Consider the following 21,538-nt stretch of genomic DNA (forward strand, 5'->3'; position numbering starts at 1 on the left):
AACCCCGAAGTAATTTTTATTATTACTGTGAGTTTTGCATGGCCAAAAGAATTCTTCTTACTTAGTGGTGCCACACCCAATAATAAGGAAACTTATTTTAAATAAAAAAGAAGTTAAGAGCCAATGAATCGCTTTAACGACAAAATCTTAACAAATTCAAAAAGTGGAGTTGATCGATTTGGCCAAACGAGCAACTCACGTATTGATCCTACCGATCGCTCGGTAGTTCTAATATTAACACTAGTACTACCAAATGGTTCAAATTGGCCTAAATTATACTTTCCCAATTGTTAAAAAGATAATATATACTTCATTCTTAAATCATTTTCAATTGTTGCATTCTTAAAGTTGCTACAGTAAAATCTGAAAATGTTAATTTGACTGTTCGGTTGTTCTAGCGTTAAACCCGACATATCATTGAAACTCCCACCAAACAGAAATTCCTCCTCATCGTATCTAAAACAAAAACTGAAATCAAACGATAGTAAGTATCATCGGTCGCGTCTCCAACAAAGCTAGACCAGAAAGCATCTGGTCCCGTCCCAGTGGCTGCTTAATTACCAGCGTCCAATGGAACGACTATTTCAGATTAAGAGAGATCTGGATACACCTTCCGCTCGGCCCGTTGTCGGTGTGTTTATACTTTATATGTATCTTTGTACGGTGACGTCACCGACACGGCGAACGAATGGGAGGATAAAACCGGACTGACTGGTGGCGTTCTCCGAACGGGAGGTTCACCACACCGCGACCCACGATCGAAGATAATCTCGTGGAAACAGGGGGAGTGAAGGAAACGAAAAAAAAGAAGAAATAAAGAAGAAGAAGAAGAAGAAGCAGAAGAAGAAGAAGAAACATGAAAAATAATGGCGGATCGACTCGAAATCCCGATTCCCGAAGCTGCGAGAGGCTAGTCCAGACGAGACGCGAGTTTCGAAACCTGGAGAAATTTTTCGCCTATATTTCGTTTACCGTTGCAGTGGGAAACAAGAGACGATATTTGAAGACACATGGAATTGTAGTGACACTAAGAATCATAGTGCGTCATGGGATGCATATCCCTTAAAACTGGAAATAGGAAGGATATCATTTTTGGTAAATGGTACAGTCTAATTCAATTGCGAAACGCCGTCTTTTACTAAGATTGAATTTTGGAATGTCAAGGATCTTCAGTTTTAAATTTGATTTAGAATTTAAATTTAATTTAAATTTAATTTACAATTCTGTTATTTTATATTTAATTTTAGGATTCTTTTATTTTGTATTTAATTCTGTAATTCTGTAATTATAAATTCAATTTTATAATTCTGTAATTTTAGATTCAATTTCGGAATTCTGTAATTTCAAATTTAATTTTAGAACTCTATAACTTTACATTTCATTTCAGAAATCTTTAATTTTATATTTAATTTTGGAATTCTCCAATTTCTCATATAACTTCGGAATTCTTCAATTTTAAAAGAACAAAAATCATTCAATTTCTAACAATCTTTGACTTACACTACGATCCTCAGTGTCAAATATCGAAAGACCTATGCTATCGAACAGACACAGTCCGAACACAGTATCCGAAGCGATGAACATATCGCTCACCTCATCCAGACTTTCTTCCCAAAGTATAAAGTACAAACTTGCTTCTTCCCAATAATTATTAACCTTTTGCACTTGAAAGATGACTCTCAATCACCATTTCATATGATATAGCAAAATGATAAAATCTTACATACAAAATTAAATATTGTATAATACATTAATCTGTAAGACATTGAAGTAAAACATCTTTGTTTCTTAATTTATGTATGCTTCTCAATAATTAGTTTCAACAAATACCATCTATGTGCCCATCAGAAAATGTTGAATATTTCTACTAAAACAAAAACTCTCGATTGCAAAGAGTTAATAAATCAAAATTATTAAAACCATAACAGCAACCTCGGAGACACGATCGATGTTTAACCTCTTGCATTGGAAAGACGTACCAAGCACGTCAAGATATTTTTCTTTCAAAAACATTATTATAAATTTTTGGATTATTTCCAAAATTACCAGCATCTGTTTCACTGGCGAACTTCTCAATTGTAATATTCTATTCAACTCAGGAAACCTTCAAAATGAAATATTGAAAAAATGAAGTTGAAGCGAGTCATTGAATTCCTAAATATAATGCCGTATCTTATAACTTTAAATGAAAATATTTATGAGAGCAATCTCAGTTTCTTTATGTAAAATACACGATTACGGGCGTCACAGATACGTGACGTTGGTAGCGAACATGTTAAGCATCTGCATTGTTTTGAAATGTATTACTCCACACAAAACAATTAATAAATATAATTACACGTCCGCGTAAAATAGGTAAAAACGAAATTCTTCGGCAAATCGCTAAATGAAATTCCATCGCAAGAAGTTCATTCGATGTGGGCGCGTGACATTGTTTATAGATAGTCCGCACACATTTCCCGGCGACATCTTTCGATCGCTGGTGAGCAATGCGCGCAGACAGTCCGCAGACGAGCTCTGTCAAGTCTGGACTAGCCTTAAGGCTCGCGGATTCCGCGGTGCGGAAGCGTTCGGCTGGCATCGCCGCGAAACAATGTATTTATTCGGCGTTATCGGTCGCATTATGTCAAGCTAATTACACGTTATCTCGCGACCAGCCGGCCAGTTTGTAGAAACCGATTAACAAGCGACGCCCGACCGTTTAATGCATGCACGTACTTTTTTCTCGTTCCTTTTTCTCTGTTTCAATCGGGTTCAACGACTAAACACCATGTCGTCGCGCGAGCCGGCCGACGATAACAGTCAACAGAGAAAGTCCTACACTGATCATGGTGAAACTAAAATTCTGTATTCAACATCGATCATTTTCGAATTAAACAGATTTTTCCATGGATTTTCGAGGGTACAGAAGACAATAGATAATCAAGGGCGAAATGAAAATTGAGGTCGCTGGAAATGAATCGTATCGCTTTTGCGTATGGTTGTTGGAGTGTTTTCGAAATTGCTTATATAATATGTGAATATAAAATATACAATGAATATAATTGAAAAATTTCAATATTTCAACATTTCTGTTCTTTGCTATAGAAAAATATTAGCCTGTTGTTAAATTGAAGTTTCTGTTCGAATTGAGTAGACCGACAAATTTTTGGAAATATTTTTCCAAGTATTTTGCTTCTTTTGTTTTAGTTGGAATAATCGGATTACTTTCAGACAATCACCTAAATCGACCCACGTTCAAGCAGTGACAACCACAACGTATACCGCAGCAGCAGCAACACTCGCGTGACACATGTCACAATCGTGTCACAATACCGGTCGATCGGTCGCAGAAGCAAGCCGACCCGAGACTGAGCCGTCGGCCAGTTTCGAATGCCGCCGAGGCTTGTTCGGCCGAGGACGTGCCTTGTCGAGTTTGCGCGAATCATATCGAGTCTGAACGGACGCGCACGGAAACGGACGGAGATTTGTGACCCGCTGGATTCGAACGTGATCGAATACTTGACAACTTTGGCGAATGTGTATTTATTGCAGTCTTTGGCGATTTTTTTATAATATTTTATTTTTATTATAGGAGTCTGTATTCGCGTCTCTTGCGACTTTTGTTTTGGAACCGGTGCGTTTTGTGATTCCGGGCGACGGCATGCTGGCTAGTCAATTGTTAAATTTGTTTCTTGGTACTACCACCCTTAAATATTATCTCGTAACCATATAATTTTAAACAAAATTCATTACTCAATAGTATAAATTTATACTTTAGGGATAATTTATTTTCAATTATGATTTTGAGGGTGATCTTATTAATTCAATAGATTTAAGAATAATCCCCTTGCTGATCCATTAAATTTTAGGGATTACTTATTTTTTAACGTTTCGCAGGAACGCTCGAGGCGTCGAGGTCCCTTTATGTATTATGTATGATTTGTAATTCTTTTAAACATATCTGTACCTTTATCTTCTTGTTTACGCCTACTAGATTGGCCCATTCCTACTTTTTGCAATTATTAAAACGATAATAGATGATTCTCTGAGAAATTATTAAAGAAAATGATTTGACAATACGTAAACTGAATTATAAATCAATTAAAGTCTCGGTAGATGCGCTGTTGGAGTTTCTATAGAGGAATTTCGAAAAGTCTATTACTGCTCGGTAGTTTTAGCTTTAAAGGAAAATTTGGAATCTGGAGTTACATGGAAACTGGAAGTATCTGATTTTTCCAGTTTCAACTGTGGGAACGTGATGCTGAGATGAGGGAAACGTTATTTTTTGACACAGTAGGAATGATAAATATACACATATTTTTCGATGCCTACATATTGAAGATTTGTTAAGAATGAAATTAATTTAGGGTCCGATGATATTTTAAAAATGTTGGGAATTGTTCTTTTACTTGAAAGCTAGTTTGAATTGTTTTAATTTGTAGATTTAAGTAAGTATTAATGTGAAAAATTTGAATTTTTAATAATCAAAATTGTTCTTGATGATAAGAAATTTAGAAATCAGTTCTTTCATGATTATAGTTTAGTATTTGAAGTTAACGATGGTTTATTTCCAGTATGAAAAATTGCTGAGCGAATTCTAATCACATTGGCACTATATATTTACCAATATATATTTAAACTTCTTAATTATTTCTCAGAATATAAATAATAAAATATTTTTTAAGGAAATTGGTTACTAATTCTTAAACCTATCATTCAGTAAATTTACAAAATTGATTTGGTTTTGTTGATTAGTTACTTACGCTGTTGAGAGAATTTTATTCTTTGCATTACCTCGATTGAAAGTTTTCGTGACTTTCCTATCAGGACAATATTCGTGCCAGGAGCAACATTGTTAAGTTAAATACACCGATTATTAAGTCAAACATTTTATTTACAAACTCGACGAAAAAGCCATGCACACTGTAAAAACGTTACAAATACAACAACGTGATAATTAGAATTCTCATTCGAAACACGAATAATAACTTTTGATTTTCAAGTTAGAGGTTAAGGTGTTAAATTAACTGAGTTATCACAGTTATCACCGTTACACATATGTAATCTCTGTAACAACGTGTTCAACCCGATAACAGTAACGACATATCGCATGCATTAAACATTATTATTCATTGTACATTGACATTCAATACTTTATTACAAAATTATCAATGTATTCCACTATCTTCATGAACTCAATTTTTAAACTCACCACTTATAATCAGACCACTTATAGAGCAATCAAAATTACAATTGCCATTGATCACAATAATAATAATTCCTTCCACAATAAAGAAGAAAAGGAAACTAATACATCGAGAACTTCTAATATCAGAAACCTTTAATTAACATCGAAGATTTACAAAATTTCCACCAAATTCTTCTAATTATTCCAACCTTCTAATTGGCAGATACTAATTACAAAATAAAAAATCTACTGACACAATAATGCTTCCACTAAGATCATCTAATTATGCATTGCAAATCACTTAATTCTTTAATGACGCATGAAACGACGATCCTGCTTATAAGTAGAAAAATGGATCGATCGGATCTAGAATTTTTTACAAGAAAATAGAAAATCGTAATTCAATTTCCGAATTGAAACAAGAAGCTCAACTACTTAGCACTTTTCGACCGGATTTTCACGAAGACCCGTGGCATTCAAACGATTAAAAATGATTTTTAAAAAAATGAAATGTTGCGTTTGAAATACAGTAGAATCTCGTATAACGCGATTAAAAAATTCTGTGTTGTAACGATTTCACGTTGAACTGTAGTAATTTTTATTTTATAAAACTATAGTAATCTTTCACTTCTATAGTTACTTCATAAAACTATAATCATTTTTCAGTTTTATACTTATTTCATATAATTACAGCTATTCTTCACTTTTATAGTCACTTCATAAAAATATAGTTACATTTCAATCATTTTTTAATCACGTTATTGTGGGTTCTACTGTAGGTACACATGGATGCACGCGAATCACACGAGACGAGGCATAGCTAGCTTGCATTAGACAGTGGCAAACGGCATCGATTATCATTCACGGCGGTAAGCTTGATGAAACTCTGCTGCGCGGAGTAGCGATCGAAGCAAGAAGCCTCGTGGCCGCAATTGCAGCTGCAGCAACACTCGTTCATCGACGGGCCGCCGATCGGACTCACCTTCCTCGCTCTCTCGAGGAAATCTTGTCCTTCCAGGCTGTCCTCCCTCTTCGTGGGCGACATTTCGATACCGCTGTCCTCGTGATGCCTGGTGTACTCTTTCAAAGACAACGTCATGTCCTTCGTCGCCTCCGCAGATGCTGCGAACGATTTCTGTTCTTCGCTGGTCTCGCTGACTTTCGTGAATTTGATCACGCGTTCGACGTCGTCCGACTTCGTCGACAACTCGTCTCTGCGACTGTACGATTCACCTGTCGAATTTTTTCGTCTTCACATTTTTAATTGTCCGGAAAATTATAATTACGAAATTGAAGGGTATTACAGATAGTACTAACACGTTGATTGCCGCACGATTTTAACCATTTGCACTCGATTCATTTGCAATGTTGTCGGATGTAAATTTGTATTCATTTTTAGGGAATTCAAGTAATTTTCAGCGGTAGGATTGAACGTTTTATATTTATTTTATTTATTTATTTATTATTATAGTATTTAATTTTTATAATCTTTTAAAATGTGTAAAATCTTTTACTTTTTAAAGTACCACAAATAAGGTATAATAAATTTGTTTTGTCACCTTCAGCATGACATACGAGTGCAAAGGGTTTAGCTGCAAAGTATGCGAAATGAGAATTACAATATTAAATTATTTAATTGAATCTCGTTCTTATTGTCACAGGTTTATCTTGCTGAATACCATTGCATTAGGTAGCGTTATTTACAATATAGGAATGTGTTCATATAATCATCGTTTCATTGAGGAAATTGCCGTAATTGAATTTGGGATTACCGTGGCATTCAACGTGTTAACGAACATATAGGAATGTATTAATAATAATTTACAATAATAGTATTAATAGGAATAAAGAAATACTGTTTGCTTTGTTGAAGAGAAAGTAACTTTTCCTTCCTTTCAGTTAGAGATGAAGGCAAAACTTGTTGGGAATTTTAGGTGATTTATTTAATCGTCAGAATTTGGATTTATTAAAATGGAGGTATATCTTTCTTCTTATGGGCGTTATTTAATGTTTTAATATTTATTTTATATGATAGTGTTGTTTGAAGTAATGAATATGGGAAAGAGTAGGAACATTCTAGTTTGTAACTGGAAAATCTAGCTTCTGCGATAACAGATGTGTGAGATATAAAATATCGTCGATTCTCACTTTTTGGACCTAGCTCCGCTTCGTGATGATAACCGTTCGTTTTCTTGTAGCCTTCTGGTGTTACCATGCGCTCGAGATCCTTGATTTCTTTGACATCAACGTTTTCACGATGATCTTGCACAACATTAGATATCACTTTGTAAGATGCGACTCCCAGCCGCGTGTCATGCGATACGCGCAGAGTTGTAGTCTCTGTGACTTCCTTCACGATTTTGCCTGATTTCTCCTGCGATAATAAATAGAAAAGATTCATCGTACAATTTATATTTAATGAAACACTTGAAGTATACAAATATTCAGGGAAATTTACGTACATCTGCTCTCCTTTCTATTGACACAACCTTTTCAACCTTCTTTTCCCCAGACGTCTCGCAGATTTCTGGCTTCGAAATTTCGATTAATGTCTCCTTTTTCTCTGCTTCCGAAATTTTTGGAAGCTCGACGGCTTGCTTAACGACGCACGACGACATTGTTGCGGTGGCTGTGCCAAATTTTGGTTCTTCCACGTTCCACCTTCACAAATTTGAAGAGTCAACAAAGTATTAAAAATCATTGCCAATGAAAATAACCGTGATGCCATGTTGCTATGTGAATTTTGTCTTCTGATTTGCCATTGGATGGAAGATCAAATAGAAAAATTAAACTTTCAGATTTACAGATTTTCAGATATTCAAATTTTGAAATTCGTTTTACTTAAATATTTAATCATCAAATAATCACCACAGCTTAAATATAGCAACGTAATATTTTCTATATCCGTTTCATACCAAGTATCGCTCGTAGTCGTCATGGTTGCTGGAGCAGCAAGGTCTTCGCATTCTGGAGACGTAACGAAGGATTCGCTTCTTGAACGAGCCGTCGGAGTTATCGAACAGTCAGTGGCAGTCACATAACACTCCACGTTCGAGTCGTCAGCTAAACTATCATCGCAAGATTTGTCGACTATATCCTGCAATGAAAATAAGTTAAATATGCATCCTTGAGTTTTAAAATTGTAAGTATCAATTCCACCAAACATGTGAATTTTATTTTCAAAACTATTGAACAACATCATCATTCCACAACAAAAAGTACAAAAACATTCCTGAACTTTCATATAACAAAACCTATATTCTAAATTTCCATGCACATTCTTTCTTAGAAAAAGATTCCCACAGATTGCTCCTAACGTTGACACCAAAAATAGCCTAGCTGTTCAAACGTCCAATTCCACTATATCATAAATTATACTTCTCATTCCGAATTTTTCATTCGCAAAAGAAAGATTAAAAAATTATCATTTTTCATTATTAACGTTTAAACATTCCTATTCCTCTACTGTCAAAAAAATAATCTAATTAACCCCAATCCACGCTACAACGACCTTAGAAATCTAAACAGTCACACTATTCTCCACCCAAAACATGCAAACGAATCCCCAAAAACTTCGTCTAGAAAATAGTCAGTGTAACAAAAATCTACTCATTACAACAATCCAATGATAAATCTCACATCGGCACTCTCCTGCCCACTCCTGTCATCTCCCGAAAGCTGCTCGCAAGTCTCCATCCGAGTCTCGCTCTCGACAGCTTTCTTCAAAGAACTCTCCAGCAAAGGAGACGGTACTCTTCCAGCTGCCCCATCGATCAATGGTGCCGTGGTCGGCATCCCTGAAGTCGTTGAACTCCAGGCAGTTCCTTTCACAGCAGTAACCGTGGATTTCGGTTGAACTTGTGCAGTGGATGAAGATGTTGCAGACGAAGAGGACGTAGGAATCGACGAAATGGTAGCGGAAGTGGGTTGAATCGACGAGGAAGCGGTGGTAGCCGGTGTGGACGATGACAATGAGAACAAAGATGAAGCGGAGGACATGGCGGACGACGACATAGGAACTGGACGAGTCCTGGCGCCCGCCTCGCAGAGTCTAGCGTCCAGCTTCTCGGCGAGCCGCGTCACTTCCGCCAGCCTCGCCGAGATCGCCTCCACCGCTGTCAAGTTACTGACTTTGCCCGGGCCATCCTCCGCCTCAGACATTCTAGAAAAAATAAATTTCCGTCGTTTTCACTTCCCAGACTATTAATAGTGCTTTCCTACTGGAACCAGAGGTCTGCGCACTCCGCGAAGGATGTGCTCGTTGGTTAAAGCTGTTGGTTAGGTGTTGGGAGGGCTCCTTTGGGACTGTGTGCAAGATTTCTGATCGAGTATTGGTAAACCAGGTTGAATGGCTGTAGCAATGTTTTCGATCAAAGGAAGAGAGTGATCGAGGTGGACGTTGTACAGACATGGAGTTGGATAATGTTCATGGTGGAGGGAAAGAGGATTGTACGTGTCTGGTGTAGTGTACTGTGGTAGAGTGGTTTAGTAATTAGGGATTATTATAATTGCGTTATTGTAAAATAATTTTTATTTCTTTTGTTTTATTATTATTTTGGTATTAGGAAATCTTATTGGTACGTTTATTATTGTACTTTTGTTTTTTAATATTATATGGTTATATTTATTATTGTGTGTATTGGTAGTATGTTTTACTTTGTATAATACGTTAAAGAAATGAGAACATTGATTTTTGTGAAGTTTGTATGTTATTCTAAATCTAGTGAGATTTTTTATTGAGGAAACAGGTTTCCGTTGCTTTCTGTTTCGTTTTACTAAGTTTTGTTAGAATGTGTTTGAGTGTATTGAAGAAGAAGGAATTCTGAACGCCACTGTCGGTGTGCCGTAAATCTATCGAATTTCTGTGCTGCGGAAAACGATCGGGGATCCATTGATCGGGAAATTGAAACGCGGCCAGACGCTTTCGGAAAACGTCAAATTTCAAAAGTGTTACGTAATGGATAGTGACAGCGCCGCAACCAAGCGTCGCGGACCAGATGGTGGTTCCAATGTGGGGCGTAGTTCTAATTTCGGTGAACCGAGAGACGCCGAATCTGCACAGGATTACGTTTGAGCGGCATATTCAATCTTTACTGCACACAATAAAATCCCGTGAAGTCTTCGACACGGCTGCAACCCATTCCATCATCGAAAATATCCGCAGCTTCGTGTACATAATCACAAAACTTCTGGGTACCGAGATCAGTTTACCAAAGAAAACGGGAAAAGTAAAAATTATCATTAAAGCTGTTAAAAAATCTACAGAATTCCCTAAAATTCGAATTCTTATTAATACATTTTTTCTCAATTATTATTTACGTATTATATCTGTTATTAATTATTATTTTTCATTGAAGAACACTTCATTAGTTTTACTACAGCGTGCTCTAAATTTCTCAGTAATTGTTCATACATAAATGAAAGAAGAAGAAACCATGATAAAATCATTCAAAAAATTAATACAATATATGAAAAAGTCAATAAAAACGTACACTTTATCGTTTTAACACTATTAAACCCAAGGTAAATTTAACAATCAGAAATTTGTTGCATGGGAGTGCAGTAAAACATTCAGAACATCTTAAATGATACAAAAAGTATTTTACGTGTGGAATTATACGCAATACATCTGGAGGCTTGTGCATCCCTATTTATAAAGAGACATTCGAAGTTCGCCTGCAGATAAATCGTCCTCACTAAGAACTGTGGGAACGATTCACTTCAACAGAATGGCACAATTAATTTATCACATAAAAATGAATGATCATTGTTACAAAAATAATAGCCACGATTACCGTTAAAATAAGACATAATTAATATAAGCCCTGATAATACTGTTATAATATAGATATTCTTGGTCTATCCCGATATTATATAACCCCATTTATATTTGATAAATAAACATTACTATTCCGTATGAAAATATATGATCATAAACTATCACGAGCGCTCTATGTCCGGCTCGATTTTAGGGGCCATTTATCCGCGTATTCGCGGCATGGATCGAAGCCAACGAGTTTTCCTTGCGGACCGCTCGCGATGCAGAAAGCTCCTACACGTGTTTTAACAAAAGGAATTTCAGAAGAACGACGCCCCTTTGATAAGAACCTTAAATAAACGTAACAACCCGCGAAAGAACAAAAGACAATGACGCGCGGGCGTAACGTTAAGCGTCCCACAACTTTGGAACCACGCCAGCGGACCAATATTTTCCGGATTCAAAACTTTCAGCACGGATTCCCGCAGATTTTCAACGAAAACCCTCGACTTCCAGATGCATAAAACGCCGCGCGTTACAGTTTCAATGGCCCTGACCGTCCAGTCGCCGGTGAAAATGGAACATCTCTATGAATACAAGCGACGGAGGACACGAGAAAACACTGGCGACCCATATTCATCGTACTAACGCGTGGGAGAATGACAAAACTGGATGCAACACGCGACAGTTGTGTTTTTGAAATGATACTATCATAGTAAAATTAACAATTCGATATAATTCGAACCGTTTAAAATGGTTGACTGCCTTTAACTGGTACCCAAAGAGTAATATAAGGAGCTTACATACGATTCGATACGTTTGATCGAAGAATGTATTACAAAATCTATTACCAAAGTAACTAACAAAGTTTAAACGATAGTACTTCAATATTCTGCTTCAAAATAAAGTGATAGAAGTAAATCTAAGAATTTAAAAGAAAGGATGCGTTTGATCATTTGATCGAAGAATCTGTTAACGAATGCGACCAAGAGATTTAACTAGTATCAAATTTAACGCTAAATGTACCCACACTTTATACGCCTATTCCTACCGTAACCAATCAACTAACTTTATAAAACAAAACTAAACAAGTTAGCCGATAAATTTCTCTTACTGGAAACAGAAACAGGAAGAAAGACGAAGAGCCAATTAATCGGACAACATAGAAATCGATAGAAAGTTGAATGAACGAAAGAAAACGCAGAATTCTCAACCAAATTTTAAAACCGGTCTCCGTACGTTTAGCGTGAATATGTAAGTACCAAGTGAAATACAAAGAAACGAATCACTTAATTTTATTCTAGTTGAAAGTAAGAGCTTTTTTTCTGCATGAAGGTTATAAGTTCCGGATCCAGCGATGATTTAACGAGGAGTATGGAGGACAGAACGATTCCAGAATCGCTGACGTGTAGACGTGTAGGCCGACGACGTTTAACGGTAATGTCGAAGCGTCAGGACTTACTTATGCACCGAATTTCAAGGTGTAGGTGACTCGTCGACGTGCAGCCATGGACTGACACACCGCGTCCGTTAAAAACGGCGGTGCCCGTCGGCGTGCCCCCCGCGCGCCCCGGCGCTCGCCTCTTAAATACAGACTCCGTCTGCCTCGGTCTTTCTTTCGGCGGGATCGTAACTCGCCGGAGCTTGATCCGGATTTCTTCGATTTCGCGAGGACCAGAAACGCCACGACCGAGTTACACGCACGTTTTATTGCTTTAACCCGATTGCATTGACAGATGCATGGGGTGTTCCGGTATTTCACCGGCGAACAGTGTCAGTCTATTCTGTGACTAGGTCTTGAGAATGGATCAGGTGTTAACTCGATTTTTATTTTGTATATGATGTCCTTTGCTTTGAGCTAGTCAGTTGCTTTACGATACCTTTTATAATTAGGAATGTCAAAAATGTTTTGTTGTTAATAATTTATTGGGAATAAAATAGATGAATTTTGTATGTAATATTTTGTATTCTAAGTTGAACACTTGTCTTATGATTCGTTTTGTAATTGCGACTATTAGGACTATTTTGTTAATAATAATTTATTAGGTGTAAAATAGATCAATTTTGTGTGTAATACTGTTTATTCTAATTTAATCAGTTACCCCATGATTTCATTCACAACTATGAATGTCAGGACTACTTTATTGTCAATCATTTACTAGAAATAAAAATCAATCTCATGCTCTATATTCATAAATAGTTACAGCGAGCTCTAATTTTTGATAAACGCAACTGAATATGACGTTTCCATGCGGCATTAAACAAAAAATCAACCCTTTATAATTTCGTATTTCACTACTTAATAACACAATCGCGTAACATCTATTTCTTATTTTCAATCGCGAAGCGTGTTGAGACTGTTTGACGGTAAAAAAAATCGAAACACCCTGTACGTTAGACGAGGAAGATCCAAGGACACATGGCGTCGATTCGGAAAGCTCGGAAGCTCAAAACGATGCCAAACATCTGGACTCGGTTGAAAAATTAAACATTTAGTTAAACATTTCGCGTTGTGTTAATTGAAACTGACACTCCAAGGTGGATCGATCAAATGTCAGTTTGTTAAATTAGTCCTAATCGATCGATCCAATTGGTCGATTACATTAGTCCTGATCGATCGATCCAATTAATCGATTATATTCTTAATCGATCGACCGAATTAGTCGATTATATTCTTAATCGATCGACCGAATTAGTCGATTATATTCTTAATCGATCGACCGAGTTATAATCGACTATATTAGTTCCGATCGAGGACCATTTCTCAAAGCAGATTTTCGAGATTTTCGAAACGAAATTACGATCACTGGCGTACTTGCCGTTGATGGCACAAGGGCTCCTTAAGTCTGGTCCTCAAGAGCCGACCCAGCCGCACCATTCGGCCGACTTCGAGCAGAAGCTTCTCCCGATCGCCCAGGATGTCCCTTATCTCCGCCCTGTCCCGCGATTCCGCAGACAAATCATCAGTCTTCAGCGATCGACGCAGGCATCCCACTGCCTCGATCAGGTCGCGTAACTTCGAACAGTGCTTGAAACAGATATTTTCCGAAATAAAACCATCGTTCTGTGGTCGATACTTTTTTGTAAGTGGCACTATGTATTTTTAACTTCATAGCATACCAGTTGGCGTCGAGATGAGTTCAATGACTTTGTACTGTGGTTTCCAACGGTTTTCAATGAACTCGATAATTAATTGTAAGATCAATTATGGATAAAGATTAATTATAGATACAGATTAGTTATAGATAAAAGCTGTAGGTTTTTAAGAACATTGTATTATTAAAAAATATCAAAATGTGCATATAGAGCAAACAGAGAGAAAATCGAATGAAATATTTATGGGAAATTTGAAAATTCAAAATTGCACTGAATACACACGCGATACATAAAAATATATAAACTATCTAAAGAACAGTGTCGTTTATATGTTTGCCATGAAAAACCCTTTTCATTTTTGTTATCAATTATTTAATAGTGATCACCGTAAGTACATACATCTTCGACGCTCCTATGGAAAACAGCGCAAACTCTCAGCCTCGTTAATTGTTCTTGTCCAACGGATCGAAGCTGCTTCCAAGCTTGACGTAGTTTCAGAAAAAGGTTCATATTGCTGTCCAAAGGCAGTCTGCAGGATAATCTCAATACTCTAGCACCGTTCACCAATTGACAACCGTAATCATAGGTCCCCTAAAAACACCAAGAAAAAACCAATCTGTAAAATTTTCAAAAGTTTTCTTTGAAACTTTTCTCGATTTCTATTTTTAAATGTCACTATTCACAGTTAAAACGTTGAATGCCGTGGGGATTATCAGTGACTCCCAACCAAATGGAATTACTATAGTTCATCCAATTAAACGGTGATTATTTAAAAACATTTTTACATTATGAATAATGCTACCTAATGCAGTGGCATTCAGCTGGAGTAACAATAATAATAATACAATTCAATTAAATGATTTAATATTATATTTTTTCTATTTTGTGTATTTCGCTCTGTGAAATCCTGCGGTATTCAACGTGCTAAGTATAATACATACAGCATTCCATATAATGCCATCAAGAACTCAATACTTCAGTACATCGACAATGATACTGTTCAAGTATTTTCCAAAATATCTTCCAACAAAATTTAGAATTCTAATATGCAACAGTAACATAAAAGTAACGAATGATATAAAAATTACCTTCGCAGTTTCTTGGAATGACTGATGTTCTTCTTTCTGCTTCTGTATTTCGATTGTGTTACAACCGATCTCCATATGATTCTTCAAGAGAACATTGTACAAATCGTTCAGCCATTCAACAGCCTGTAAGACAAGCATCTTAGCAAGTAGCTCGCGTTTCGCTGAAAGAATAAACTCGAAGGCAGACGTTGTCACCTGTTCCGTATCAGTTTCGTAAGTGTATATCAACGCGATTTGCTTCAAAGACAATTTCTGCAATTCGACGCTGTCGTTGAAGATATTTTTCCTGGCGTTCGTTGCGTCTAGGATGTCTCTGACGTTCACAATATCTTCGCCGTAATCGACGCGTACGTCTCGACCCAACGCATCCTTCACGGGCATCGACAGTATGTCCGATAATTTTTCTCCTTCTTTCACTAACTCGCATTCTAGAGTTTCTGAAAAAGTCGAAAACTATTATTGAAATAAAAATCTTTTATCTGGGAACACTCTCTGCAATTGAATAATCTTAGAATAATCATAGATTAGTATAGATTATTATAGATTATTATAGATTATTATAGATTATTATAGATTATTATAGATTATTATTGATTATTATAGATTATTATAGATTATTATAGTTTATTATAGATCATTATAGATCATTATAGATCATTATAGATCATTATAGATCATTATAGATCATTATAGATCATTGTGGATTACTATAGATTACTACTGATTACAATTGATTACTATTAATTACAATTAATTATTTTTTATTATTGATTGATTACTTTTCTTTTCTTTCGATTATTATTACTTGCTGTTGACTGTTACTGATTACTAATGATTACTATTAATAACTCATAATTTAATATTGTTATGTACCAAGACTCGCTTGACTCTGCTCCAGCTTCAATAAATTCGCAGCCGCCTGAGAAAAGTCGTGGGTTCTGTTGCCCATCACCAGTCTATCGAATACTTCACTGGTTTTGTCGAAGTACTGAAACACGAAAAATAAGGTCAGGTCGAGTCAAGTCCATCATGCTTTCTCCTTAACTCGCGTACCTCGGAAACGAGTCTGAAGAATCTTTGCGAAGTAATTAACACGTTCCTTCGCCTTTCGAGCCTGGTTGCAAAGCTTCGACACACAAAGTCCATAAAGTCCCTCTGAGATTTCAGATCCTCGGACAGTCGTGTGCTCGGTAAACTGTCGATTTTGTGAAGTAATTCCGCGTATCGACCGTAAGTTTCCTGCAAAATTAATTTCAACGAATTGTTCAACAAAAATTAATCTTTTCTCATCTTAATATTCTCATAGAAATATTTTATGATTTATTTTACTGATATTAAAACAATTTACTTAATTACTTAATTACTTCCTCAATAAAATGCAAATGAATATTCCAAAATTGACATATTCGTTGCAGGCAGAATACTTCGAACCAAATCAAAACTCCGTCAACCTTTAGTAATTATCTCAGTGCTAAAATACTAAAATCAATTTCTTAATTATCTACTTCTTCCATTAAAACCAATGTTTCATTTCAATATTTCAAATATCGATGCATTGTACAAAGTCTAATATTAAATAACAAACTTTACAATTTTCCTGTGTCAAATCAATTGGCGACTGACAGGCGCCTCTGGAGTGGAAAGGGTTAATTATAATTCATAGCGTAACTACAAGTGATGTATAGGGTGTCCCAGGTTTTAATGTTCAGACTTTGTCAGTATATTCTATGGTACTAAATAAGAAAGAAATATTACGTAAACATAGGTCACATAGAGGTTTATTAAAAAGTCATAATATAAATACAGAATACAAGTATTGTACGAATAGTAATCGACTTGCTGTTATTGCGAGCATTGTCTTGAAGATATCAGCAAGATTTACGTATTAGTTAACTCTGGAAGTAACAATGTCAAGTACTAGATACATTGGTCTATTCGAGTCAATGCTCACAGTAACAGCAAGTTGGTTACTATTCCTGTATTATTTCTATTTCGTATCTTTATTATAACTTTTTGATAAACCTCTATGTGACCTATGTTTACATAATACTTCTTTCTTATGTAATGACTTATGTAGTGCCATAGAATATACTGACAAAGTTTGAACATTAAAATCTGGGATACTCTATATATAACATTATTAAGTAGATGCTGAAATTGAAAACATCATTGTTTAATACCCTGCACTCGAGCTCCAATTCCTCGTGCCGCCTTCGAAGCTCTTCCGAGGACGAAACGTCGAATCCAACCTGGCAACAGGAATTCAACATTGCGTCAGCTGGTCCAAGGATCCAGTCGGTGACACGGGACACACCCTTCTCGAGATCGCCGATCACTCTAGCGGTGTCCAGGTTTCTTTCCATTTCGGACCAGGAATTTTCGATGTCCACCTAAAAGAACGAAAAAGCCAACTTTCAAATTTGCATAAGCGTAAAACCGTTTTCTTCTGTTTAGAATGCCATGAGTGTATACCTTCTTCAATTCGATTGAATCGATAAGCTCGTGGATTCGTTTCGTTGTGTCCAAGACATCCTTCGAGGACACCCTGCTCATTCCATTCACCAAGGATCTGCCTGAAAAACCATCAGTTTTCATTATAGTCATGCGATATGTTTGATTCATTTCTTGACTGCTAAATATATTACTTACTTATTTTATAAATTATAGAATGTATATTATAATTATTTATTCAAGTTAATAAAACTTTTCATATATTCTTTGACTTATTTCACTTTTAATGGAAACTTAAAATAAAGAGAAATTTTACTGCACAGTTTCGTAACAAAATTATGATCCACGTATGAAACTTCCAGTAATACTAACAAATATGCTGAGAACACAACAATTTTTCTAAAAATCTTCTTTCAAAATGTTCTTTAAAATAAATTTCTAATCGTTCCTGGATCTTAATTAGTACCTAAACATTTCCTACGCTACACAATTAATCGATAACACAGTTAGACATCATGAAACAAAATTACTTAAAAAGAAAATCAATTTATATACGTTCCTTCACACTTCATATTTCTTAACAATTTTTCATTTCTTCGCTTTAAAATATTCGTTTCGTTACATTCTCATAATAACAAAGATAACTCAATTCATCCACAAGTTAATATTCTAAATCATCCAATAAATCATTTGCATCGTTCCACTCTCATAACAATAAAAAAACGAAATTAATTCAACCACCAGTTGCCGCTATAAATTATTTACTTATCGAAAATGGTAACTTTCGTCTTCAATTTGAAATGCGCGCGGAAATGCGATCTCTCTGGAAATCCCTCTTCTCTTAACACTAGAACCTCCGAGCATTTAATACGATTAATTTATAACCCCCTATAAAAATTCTAACAATACATTATGTTCACTTTTTTCAGTTCCCTCAGTTAAACGATAATTATTTGAAAACACTCCTATATTGTTAATAACGCTACCTAATGCAATGCTATTTAGCAAGACAAACCTACGATAGTAACAACGCAATTCAATGAAATAATTTAACATCGTATTCCCTTCATTTCACATATTTTACATCTTAAAATCGTGCGGCATTTAACGTGTTAAAATAGTATAGAAATCTTCATCACGAGTCTCATTCGTCATTGCATGGCAAGGGGTTAATCAAAAACCGGAAGGCGAATCAGACAGAAAAAGAAGATGCCTCGCGAGAACGAAGAAAGAAAATCGTGCAGCGTACGCGAACATGCGAGCCGCATTGTCTGTGCTCGTCGTTTTTACACTCTCGCGGCCACATGATCGTGCTTGTTACCTAAGGAGCGCACTTATGCTGGACATCCGGTTAAGCCGGTTTTTCAATTTTTGCGGGCAATCTAGCTACAAGTGTCTATCCCGCCGCGCGACTGGCTTGATTACCGACTGTCTAGAGTAGGGAATATCTATTGGGCTAGGCACAGGTGGGCAAATTTCGTCGCGATTTTCGGGCAACCCCAATACCGCGCGTGGGGTACTTGCCCGATTTGGCTGGCTAAAAGTTCATTTTACAAATTTTACCTAAACTGTAAAATCTTTGCTGTTTGAGATAGCCGAATAGGTGAGGAACAATGTCCTAATAATTTGTTTATCCTTGGAACACTCGAAAACTACTGAGCTCCCCGAAAGTTAAGCATTTTCCGCCTAAGCGTTATTCCTCGCGGCACTTTACATATGTTTTATAAATGTACGAATTTTTCTTTAGCACCAAATTTCTCAGGTAAGTATATGTACTATGGTTTTAATAACTCATTACCTTTTTACCATGAATCTTTATGTAAATATCTACATTTTAATATAACTAATAAAATTTGATATTTATATTACATAATTGTAAAGTTTGATATTGAATATTCAGCTTTACATAATGCATCAGTACGTAAAATATTGAAAAAAGTTGTTTTGTTTCTGAATTTATGTGCGATTTTTGGTTAAGGTAGTTTTAGAAAATGTCGTCTGTATCTCATCAGAAAATGTTAAGTATTTCCAGTGAAACATTGGAGTATGTAAGGTTAACACTACAACGAAGGAATTATTGAATTACCTTTTAGATTTCCAATATTATGATTGTAGTGGCCCTAATTTTTTGATCATCAATTTGTTTATGTTTACCTGTCTGTAGAACGTATCTTGCTATAGATGTCAATTCAGTGCTCGTCTCCCAATAGGTTTCTATGTCGTCGTTTGACTCCGACATGCGAAATGCGTCCAGGCTGCTCATTCTTTGGTGCAGGTCCGTCATCTTTGACACGAGATCTGTGGCGTCCTTGATGCAATCCTCCACTTTCTGTAATATTAACAAATAACAGTATTATCGAAGGTGACAATTTATTTAGGAAAAGGAACGAGGAAAACCAAACTTATTTGAATTTCGATATTCAATATTTAAATACTGAATATCAAATGTATCAAAGTTATTTAAATTTTAATATTCAATATTAAATATTCAGTATTACCTAATTGCATTCAATGATCAATATTTAACATCATATCAGTATCACGAATTCCAGTATATGAGTATGTTACCGTGCAAAGTGTTAAAATATTCGTATGTTGAAATGTAAATGAAGTTATCATTGGAAATGGATGAAGTTGAATATTTAACAGAAATAAATTGGAATTTCCTTCGTTAGACTTCGTGATTATCGAAGCTTACCACGCGATTCTGAATCCACTCTGTATGATCGTACGATTTGTTGCCGCCTAACTCGTACGGTAACTGCGCGAAGTCAATGTGAAGAGGCAGCCTGGTCAGGATAAGGTATGTCGGCTGAAACAGCGACGACGCGAATAATCGAATTAATTTGCATCGCGCCGCTCGAATAAACCTCTAATTTAAGTAGGTACATATACACTCGCCGCTGATCCGATCTTTAAACGTACAACTCGACGCAAAAGCTGCGATTAAGATGACAACAGGTTTAACAGGGTTCAGAGGAGACGAGTAGAATTTTTTCCACGAAATTCCAGAAAAATGTGGGACTGAACTAGCATGTAATGGAACAGGTGTGACTAGTTAGTATGGAGAAATTTTAAATGATGTAACTAGCGGATACACGTCATAATTAAAAATCGTAAAAGATTAACTACGATGTCACGTGACATGTAATTTAAATTTTAAATAAGTTTTCTAATTAAAAGTAAACCATTTTGTGATAAATACTGCAGATCATGTGATAGAGATTTTATATAAATATTACTAAAATATTATTAATCTAATTCTTATTAAACCAAATAGGTTACACTATCTTTTTATAGACGTAAACACTAAAATCAGAAAATAGATAAAAATAAATTTGAGTAATTATAAAGTAAAAATATTTATTGAACTATTCAAATATTTGATACTTTAGATTTTATGTTTCAAGACATTTTTTTATCTAGAAGTTTAAAAATATCAGCTAAGTGATTGAATGGATCTTCTTTAACGAATATTCTATCGAGGACGATTTTTAGAGATAATTTATTAATTACGTATATGGATACGAACCTCTCCTTCCTTATGAGATCTGGTGCAGCTGTCCACGCGCTTGTCCCAGAAACCTTCTGGTCGCACAACGATCACAGAAGTCGAGTACGATTCAAGAAGAACCATTGACAGCCTTATGCAAGACCTCGCTACACGCCACGCGCCCTTCCGTGCGTCCACGACCAGGACTAACCCATTTCCCTTCGTCTCCTCGCTAACAAGTAACGCATTCCTCGTGACCCGATTCCATGATGGCGGAGCCAATCGCTTTGCAATACATAAAATGTCCGTCTTTTAAAATTGAAGTTCATCCATCCAATTATCTAGATCGAATTCGAGATTAAATCGTACGATAGAATTAAGAATCCTTAATCAAATAATAAAACCTATATCGTTTATGAAAATGTCAGCTGTACCAATGAAATGTTTTTTAAAAAATATTTATAGATCGTTTGTGTCACGAT

At 35.8% G+C, this 21,538-nt stretch overlaps 1 protein-coding gene across 18 annotated transcripts in view; it reads right to left on the minus strand.

The window, feature by feature from the left end:
* The window catches only part of sls (sallimus), a 237,073-nt gene that overhangs the window by 214,802 nt on the left and 733 nt on the right, over positions 1-21,538 (minus strand). For 14 of the 18 annotated variants that reach the window (XM_076369145.1, XM_076369150.1, XM_076369148.1 and 11 more), the window contains exons 2-17: positions 21,096-21,288; positions 20,262-20,375; positions 19,718-19,892; positions 17,585-17,685; positions 17,293-17,502; positions 16,166-16,351; positions 15,986-16,100; positions 15,308-15,549; positions 15,113-15,235; positions 14,424-14,615; positions 13,748-13,956; positions 8,810-9,332; positions 8,086-8,267; positions 7,633-7,831; positions 7,319-7,544; positions 6,153-6,403 (exon numbers count right to left, since the gene is read on the minus strand). In XM_076369145.1, the coding sequence (XP_076225260.1) occupies positions 6,153-6,403; positions 7,319-7,544; positions 7,633-7,831; positions 8,086-8,267; positions 8,810-9,332; positions 13,748-13,956; positions 14,424-14,615; positions 15,113-15,235; positions 15,308-15,549; positions 15,986-16,100; positions 16,166-16,351; positions 17,293-17,502; positions 17,585-17,685; positions 19,718-19,892; positions 20,262-20,375; positions 21,096-21,288 (3,241 nt within the window). Of the gene's footprint in view, positions 1-3,221; positions 3,348-6,152; positions 6,404-7,318; positions 7,545-7,632; positions 7,832-8,085; positions 8,268-8,809; positions 9,333-12,390; positions 12,467-13,747; positions 13,957-14,423; positions 14,616-15,112; positions 15,236-15,307; positions 15,550-15,985; positions 16,101-16,165; positions 16,352-17,292; positions 17,503-17,584; positions 17,686-19,717; positions 19,893-20,261; positions 20,376-21,095; positions 21,289-21,538 lie in introns of those variants that run through there. The other 4 variants (XM_076369149.1, XM_076369152.1, XM_076369151.1 and 1 more) reach the window with 4 other exon arrangements.

Source organism: Nomia melanderi, chromosome 7, assembly GCF_051020985.1.
Source record: "Nomia melanderi isolate GNS246 chromosome 7, iyNomMela1, whole genome shotgun sequence".
Classification (NCBI taxonomy): Eukaryota; Metazoa; Arthropoda; class Insecta; order Hymenoptera; family Halictidae; genus Nomia; species Nomia melanderi.